This window comes from Labrus mixtus, chromosome 1 (genome assembly GCF_963584025.1).
Source record: "Labrus mixtus chromosome 1, fLabMix1.1, whole genome shotgun sequence".
NCBI classification, from domain to species: Eukaryota; Metazoa; Chordata; class Actinopteri; order Labriformes; family Labridae; genus Labrus; species Labrus mixtus.
In genome coordinates this window covers 24,491,114-24,499,889 of record NC_083612.1, presented here as the reverse complement: position 1 = coordinate 24,499,889, position 8,776 = coordinate 24,491,114, and the positions used below count along the sequence as shown (strand labels likewise).

The 8,776-nt window shown below is 39.3% G+C and overlaps 1 protein-coding gene across 1 annotated transcript; it reads left to right on the top strand.

Moving 5' to 3' along the window:
* On the top strand, positions 1-8,775 carry dpep2 (dipeptidase 2). The gene is made up of 11 exons (XM_061039250.1): positions 1-102; positions 342-461; positions 586-712; positions 896-1,025; positions 1,424-1,574; positions 2,739-2,808; positions 3,636-3,812; positions 6,801-6,885; positions 6,979-7,054; positions 7,660-7,795; positions 8,222-8,775. The coding sequence occupies exons 2-11, from the start codon at positions 349-351 to the stop codon at positions 8,429-8,431; spliced, it is 1,275 nt and encodes a 424-aa protein (XP_060895233.1). The 5' UTR covers positions 1-102; positions 342-348; the 3' UTR covers positions 8,432-8,775.
* The last annotated feature ends 1 nt before the right edge of the window (position 8,776 follows it).

Below are 8,776 nucleotides of genomic sequence, written 5' to 3'. Positions count from 1 at the left end.
AAGGTTTGTTGTACACAACAGAGCTGGAAAGTTCATAGACTACTGTTTGTGTGCAGTTGTTCAGCGAGGTCGTCAACAAGTTGTCATCCGATGACCTGACAGGTACGTTTTGTGTTTGTTGTTATTATTGTTTTGCAATTTTACAGATAGTAAACGTTCTTGAACATAAAATTGCATCAGATTTTTACAGTAGCTTAGAGACATAGTAGTGCTATCAAATTAACAGATAGTTTTAGTTTTTGTTTAGTTTGCGTACTGTTGCCCAGCTGTTATTTCTGTAAAGGTTGATGTGTTTTCTCTCTTCAGGAAATGTCCTCGACTGCAACAAATGATACATGCAGCCTCTGGATGGAGACCATGAGGCTTCTGCTGGTGCTCTCCCTCTTGTGCCCTTTGGTTTCTGGATACTCTGAGAGAGACAGAGCACATGACTTGATGTCCAAATATCCTCTTATTGATGGGTAAACGTTGTTTATCACCCTGCCTACACTGCAGTTATAGTCATTTGTACGAATTTGTGAAATCTAATTAGTACGCCTCTTCATCCGTTTGTCTTTCCTCACACCCTGTCTCTCCATCTGTCAGTCATAATGACCTAGCGCTCCAGCTGAGGATACTTCATGACAATCGGCTGAGCCAAATTGACCTTCATAATGTCAGCAAAGTGGCAACCGATATCACCCGTCTCCAAGCAGGCCATGTACAGGCACAGGTACAATAATATAATAAATCATCAAATCCTAACACTGGGGTTCTTTGAAGTGTAAGTGGCTACAGAGAAAAGTTAAAAAATTTCAACTGTCCGACTTTTACATTCAGGAGCTGACCTGACCTATAATGACCTCCTCAGTAACTTGATTGTATCTCTTGTGTCATGTCCCCGTCCTTTTGTCAGATGTTTGCGGTATATGTGATGTGTGGGGCCCAGGAGAAGGATGCTGTGAGGCTCACTCTGGAACAAATAGATGTGGTCAGGCGCATGTGCACTGAGTACCAGGACTTTGAATTGGTCACTTCTGCCCAGGGTACAGTATAGTATACCCCAAGGTGGGAATTCAGGCAATTAATACAACATTATGTTGAGATGAAAGACTAATTGATTCTTTTTTCAGTCTAGTTAATTAATTTATGTAAATAGAAAATAATTCTGTGATTTATGAATCTATGCTCTTAAATATTTATTATGTTCAGTCTGTGTGGGAAAAGAGCCGTGTTTACAATTATAACAATCTTTGAATTAAACACACTTGCCAAATAAAGGAACAACACTAGAAGATATTGTGTTTTCTTGTAGATTTCTATTTTGTTCTTTAAAATACTTTCTTAATGATCATATAACCCAGACAATGTCTGACCTTGTGGAAATTATTGTGGATAGATTGTTAGTACTGTATGTGTCATACATGTGTTTCTGTTGCTGCAGAACTAAAGAATTCTGAAATGAGACATAAGATAGCCTGTCTAATCAGTGTCGAGGGGGGCCACTCCATCGACAGCAGTCTGCCAGCTCTGCGGATGTTTTATCAGCTTGGGGTTCGCTCCATGGCCCTCACGCATACCTGCAACACTCCCTGGTAATTAAGAGATTGATTTCAATGCAAATAAGCATCGACAAGTGAAGATAGAAATGTATGCATTCAAAACGAAGTTTAGGGCCCAAATGTATTTTGTTGCTATGCAAAATGTATCAGCACACGTTCTGCCTGAACTTCAAGGGGTTTGGTTTGGCATTGGGCCACAGGACACATAGTATTAATACTAAGGATCTACAAAGATCCAATACTATGGAGCCCCTGAACACCCAAAAAGCAGAGAAAAAAAACCAAACAGCTGTCTGACATAATACAATATTTTTGAATTTATTTCTTTAATGCAAATAAGTCCATGTTTTTTATTAACCTTGAAATTTTGCATTGCATGTAGCTGAATATGCGCTAAATGAAGCAGCGTTTAAAATACTGTTCTGTTTGTAGTTGTGATGGTAAAGGTACCAGATCTGCTCGGGGGGTACGTCGCCTGTGTTTGTATGATGATGTAGCACATTGTGGTTGGCTGTACGGCAGAGAGTCGATGAGAGAGATGAATGTCTCCTCATGAAAGAAAAACAACTCAATCTCACAGTCCAAACTGGCTTAAATGCTTTATATGCGATTTTTCACACTTAAATATAATAGAAATCAAGTATATCCTCTGAAAATAACCCGAGTCCCACTGTCTGTGATGCTTTCCGAGTTTTCCGAGTCATATTCTCAGTTTGTTGACATCGCCGGGACGGCGGCTGACTCGTCCCCTCGTGTATAAAAGTAGTTTAATTGAGGGACTAGAGAAAAGAAGAATAACATACTGTACTCACTGCTTAACTGTGTTTCTAGATCACGCTCATTTCGGGTAAATTTACATGCAGTGTGAAGATACGAGCATAATAAAGATCGCTAGCATTAGCATGCTAACACAACAATGCACCGCAAGTTGTTTTGGTTTCATGCTGCACTCTTGTATTTGTTGGTTAAAAATAGATTCCTAGCATTCATCCATATTTTCTGTCCCATACCCGCCAAAACTTCATCTGTAAACTCTTTGACAAACAGCCAATCAAAATGTGCTACAGCCTCATAAAAAACGTACAATCAATCATATTGTGTAATGTCACTAGCAGACGCAGGACCCGAGCAGATCTGGCAATGGCAAAAGAATGATTAAGTGATTTATTTATTTTATTATGTTGTATTTCAATGCAGGGCAGAATCCTCCTCAAAAGTTTATAATGTCTATCAACAACACAACAACAGTCTGACACACTTTGGCAAGGTAAGCTTTATATTCTCTCATATTAACTACTATACATAACTAACTAATACAAGCTATTGTTTCATGACTCTGACTACGTTAATGATGTAAACTTGTTTGCTTTTTTGGGACAATATTTGAATAATATGATCATCAAATTGTTTGATTTTTGTGGGCATCCTGTCCCAATAATAATCAAACTAGATGATGGCAATGTAAACATTTTGTCCGAGTTTAACGCCCATCTGAAAATGTATTTGACTTTGTGCCAAGTATGAATCCAGCTCTTACTCTGGTTATAGAAATAACTATAGAGTCACTTTTGAAAGGAAATCACCAAAAGACTCCAAGAAAGCCAGATACTCTAAATTGCAGTGTGACCTTTCCCCTTAGGGACTTGTAGTCCCATAGAGGCAACCACCATGTTGCATGGGGGGAAATCGAACACTGTGAGTATCCCCACGTCCGCCTAGCGAATCTCACTCAGAGCTAGTCCAGAAAAAAAGAGACTCCTCTCCCTTTTTAGAAATTTGGTTCCCAAGCGAGGGCTCTGTTTGCAAAATGTTCTGCACATTTTATTATTCCCTGGAAGTGAGACACTTAATATAAATAAGATAAATTGCTTAACCAAAAATTGGACTTCTGAGTCATCTTACATCTATTACGGCAAAACTGTTGGTCAACATATAAACAACAATGACATGTACTACTTCCTCAACTGCATTTGAATGAGCGTGTTTGTATGCAATGCGTGTGTGTAGCATCCCATGATGTTGGATATATTGACTTGCTTCCTTTCAAGTATATTGTAAACTGTAGCTTACATGTATCTTCAATCTGTTTGCTAGGCTGTGGTGGATGAGATGAACAGACTGGGAATGATAGTGGACCTTTCCCACACTTCATGGGACACAGCCGGGGCTGTGTTGAAGCACTCCAAGGCTCCCATTATTTTTAGCCACTCATCTTCCCACTCCATCTGTAACCACAGCCGCAACGTACCTGACTGGCTGCTGCAGGAGCTGGTGAGACAACCAAGTGACAAACTGCTTTCTTTTCTATCTTACCAATGAAATCACTGATGTATTTATTACATTATAAGTTATATTTGTACCCCTGGCAGAGAATATGCTATCATTTTTCATTCAAAAGGATAAAAAAAAAAATAAGAACCACTTTTCCCATAAATCCATCTCACCACACTAATAGCCATATAATTGGTTCTTAATCGATGCAGCTGATCTATGCTGATTTTAGACTCTTGTTCTAGTCACTTAGTTGAATGTGTTGTGTACAAGTTTCAGGCAAGAAGTTGTGTTTTAAGCCTGACAAAAGCAAATAGAGGCTACTAGTGGATTAAGATTAACAATATTGCTAAAACGTCAAACTTTATGCCACACAATTCTTTTTGTCTGTTTATGTCCAGACATGTTATGATACACTCAACTCACACTATACGTATCAGGATAGTGGGTTTCCAATAATATTTTTTGGAAAATTTGTAATTTTTAAATTTTTATAAAGAAATGAGATTGAAGTTGATAAATGATAAAACAGGTTTTAAAGTTACTTTGAGGCTGTATACTTACTAATAGAATAATCCATATTATGCCTCTATGATTAATGACGCGCTGGGTTTCTGGCATTTAAGCACTTTTTTTCTTCTTGATGCTGCTGCTGGTCTTGGCCTGGACACTCTTGGAAAAGTGATTCTTAATCTCAATGAGTTGTCTCCTGGTTAAATAAAGGTTATATAAAATAATCATTGGCCTTCAAATACAGCTGCACTTACTGAACTCTTTAGCTTTGTGCTCATTTCGGCGAGGGCGAGTTTAAATCCACTTCCCACTTATTTTATTGTGCCATTAGTCATCCTCTTGCAACATTTGCACACTGTTCTTTTCCTGTCTGCTAACCTTGTTTCATCATCTTTGCTATGAAACAAGACACACTTTTATCGGCCAAAACTTAATTTACCACCGCCATGTCTTTACCTCTGTCTCAACCTCTGGTTTTGAAAAATGAAAAATCCTGAAGTGCAAAATCTGTGCAAAAAGCTGTTTTTACAGCATAGATAAACATGTTTACAGCTTGGTCCAAAAGACGAAAAAGGTCTGATTAGTTATTGCGATCACTGGCACACACTGTACGTTGGGTGAACGGCTCTGTTTTGATTTTGAAGACAATACGTTTTACCCATAGTTATACGCGTAGCTGACATGATTGACAGGTGGGTGCAATTTTACGGTTCGTCATGAGGCTTAAAACCCGCCTCAGCTTCGGCCCCCAATTCACACATATTCCATGCGCGCCGCGGTCCGTCAGCGCCGCGCACTACGTTGTACTTAGCTGCCACTCTAGTCAATCATTGTGTTCACACAGGGCGCGCTGCGGTCCGTCAGCGCCCAACGGCACTACGCTCTGCTCCGTTTCATATACGCAGCGAGTCTATTTTCGCCTTGAGTGCGCTGCAGGCACGCGTCAAGCTGGACAGAATATGACAGCCCGGACAGGAAGTCAGACAAGGAAACGCACAGAGCCTCCAGTCAATTTAAAAATAAAACAAAATATACGGACTCGCGATCGTATTTTTCATTTTTCAACATTACGTCAAAACAGGTACCGAATTAACAACAATGCATCCTCAGAAATCTTGTAGTTCTCCTGTGATGTGTCATGAGTGCGCTCCGCTGCGCTGACGTCCCAGAAACAGATCCAGTGTGAATGGGCGTGAGCCGTCCGACGGAGCAAAACCGTGGCGCTTACGGACCGTGGCGCTGACGGACCGTGGTGCGCACGGAGTATGTGTGAATTGGGGGTAAGCCTGTCGTTAGGGTTGACTGAAAGTTAGACTGAGACAGCATTTCCAGCATGGCGGCAGCTGCCAATGAGCCTCCAGAACCTCCTGCCATAACAGATAGCTGACGTCACTCAGGCTTCACCCATTAATATTTACAGTCTATGGTCTGTACACAACTCTTTTTCAGCTACTGATGTTGAACAAGAGAAGCCAAAAGCACATCCTCTGCTGGTAAAAACAAGTATTGCAATATATCTTTTGTCGCGTATTTGTATACATTTTTAACTGAATCATGAGGTAACTTTACATCCCTATTTATCACTGTTCATGTATTTCAGATATGCTAACAAATAGATTGGATTTTTTTTATCAGAGAAAACAACAACACTATATGTGACTTTTTGCAAGACTTTTTCAGGGATATAACTGTGCGAAGGCTGCTTCCATCAACAAACATCTCAAAGAATATTAAACGTAGTAATGTCTCATAAATGGCTGTCAGGTGCCCAATCATCTGCAGGTTCTACCTCTGAGGTTAAGTATAAGCTAACAACACTATCAATATTCTCTTTCTTGTGTCACCTCTTCTTTCTCCAAACCTTTTCTGAAGTACCTCTTTATATTGTAAGTAGTCTGTGTTCATATTTAACCTGAGGTGTTTCTGAATGTTGTGTTGATTATTAAGAGACAAGTTCATTGTAGCGGACATCACTTTTAATGTTTATCTCGTTATAAAAATAGAACTTTACATTTTTTTAAACCATCCAGCAAAATTCTCATCTTATCTGATCAAACAGCATGTTGGCTAACATCCTCATGATATCCACGACCTTGTTGGTTTCATCCCTTCTGTTAATTTGGCATGTACAATTTATCAGTTTGTAGTGGCTGTAGATGAAGACCGAATGTCAATGAATTATACAAATGAACATACTTCTCTATTTTTACCTCAACTCACCTCTGGCCCCTTCTGATACTGTTTTTCATTATGACAGATGTCTGTGTTTTTGCTGCAGCTCAGGCTTACTGGCTGTTTTGAAAGGACAAGTATTAACCTGATCTTTACCACAACTATAAATAATTGAGAGTAAATGAGGCAGACATAACAGCTACTCATGTCCAAAAACTGTCTTAATATATAGCTTTTATTTTTGTCAGCGTCGCCTCATTTACTAAACGTATCGGTGCCAATTATGTGTTGTTGTTTTTATAGAAAAAGAACCGAGGGTTGATCATGGTGAATCTCCACAACAACTTCATTTCCTGCAGGGATGATGCCAACATCTCTCACGTGGCTGGTGAGAGTTTCCAGAGATGCAGTAAATATCTACATATAGTTTTTGTATTTCCTATATCTCATTTGATCCATTTTTTCCACCTGGCTTTTACAGATCATTTTGATCACATTAAGAATGTGATTGGAGCTGAATCGCTAGGAATAGGAGGGGACTTTGAGGGTGCTATAAGGTGAGAAAAACTCAAACATGCCGATTACTTGAAGCATTTTCATGCACTGTTTGCAACAGTAGATCTAGAGCACTGTTATGCTTTAGTGGATTTAGGGTATCATACGCTCAGAATAAATGGGGATGTTTTAAGACAGAACTTACATACCAATATTATTTAAACTACAATACAAAGAAACACATGCCTATGTGCAGGTTCATTCCTGTCTTTGCTGCTTCATATTTATGTCTGACGTTGAGCCAGATCAATGCTGCGCTTGTTAACCTGTCATGCTATCAGCAATTTGGCTTTCACAGCTGTCAACAGGCTGAAAATGGTAAAAAAAAAAAAAAAAAAAAAAAATCAATAACTGTCTACTTCTGAAAGACATCAAAAAGCTCTGCTGCAGAAAACTCACCGAAGAATGATTCAAAGAATGGTTCATATGAAACAATCCAGTCCAGAAATAGTTTTATGTCAAAAACAAATTAAAAGCAACAGATTAATCTAAGTAAGAGTTACTCTAAGTTTCTTTTCATAATGGTAATTAATCATTTCAGGAATTGTTTATTTGAAAGATAAAAATGTGCACACAAATATTACGGTATTCATTTTTTTGTTGACAGCTTTCCTCAGGGGTTAGAGGATGTGTCAAAGTATCCTGCCCTGATCCAGGAACTCCTGCTAAGGAACTGGACTGAGAATGACCTTGCTGATGTCCTTCGGAGGAACTTCCTGCGAGTGTTTGAGGAGGTGGAGGGGGTGAGCAAGACGATAACTATGTTTTAAGCCCAAAAAAATCATCCAGGACAGTTATGTAATTGAAAAGTACATTTGTACACCATCGTAATACAGCCACACTTACCGTCTTATTTTTTAACTTTTCTATCCGAGACAAGATTTCACCACAAACAATAATTCAGTTGATATTGTGAGAATGATTGACTGATTGTTGTCTTTTATTGGAGAATAGATCAGTGAAAGGGTCAGAAATCAGAGAGATGGAGAGAGAGAGAGAGAGAGAGAGAGAGTGGGGAATGATATACGTTGAAATGAGCCACAGGTCGGATTTGAATCCAGCCGCCCTCTGCAAGGACCCCATCCTCTGTACATGAGGCCCACAACTAAATGCTTGATTGACTGATTCTTTATATAAATATCCACAATATCTTTATACTGTATTTCCAGGTCCGTGATAAGTTGAGGGTGAACAAGCCCAGTGAGGTCCAGATCCCCATAAAGGAAGTTCAGAACCCCTGTAGGCTGGTCCTCAGACCCCCTGACAGGAGAGGGCTGCCCTCTGACCAGACTCCCTCCTCCAGAGCTGACCAGAGACCAACAGATCTGATAATCCTGGCCTTAGTTCTGCTGCTTCAAAGACTACTAAAAATGGAATGAATGCTTGGAAACTGGATTCAGCTACTTTTCTTTATAAAGCTTAATGAGACTGCTGCAGCCGTGTATGGGTCATCTCAGCACTCCACAGGTCATTATTGATCGATGAACACCAATACACATACTCAGTTTGAAGCCGCTACTTAAAGTTAATTTATTCAACCTCTGAGTATGCTATATGAAACTATAAATTAAACACAGAGATATAATAGAATATGTAAAAAGCTGTTTTCTTCTTCATTATTATTGATTGATGATCAATCTTGTTGCTGTGCTGTTGGGAGATTGTTTGCAGAATTATGATTTAAAGCAGATTAACCCTGTTAAATAAAACTGCAGAGATCACAC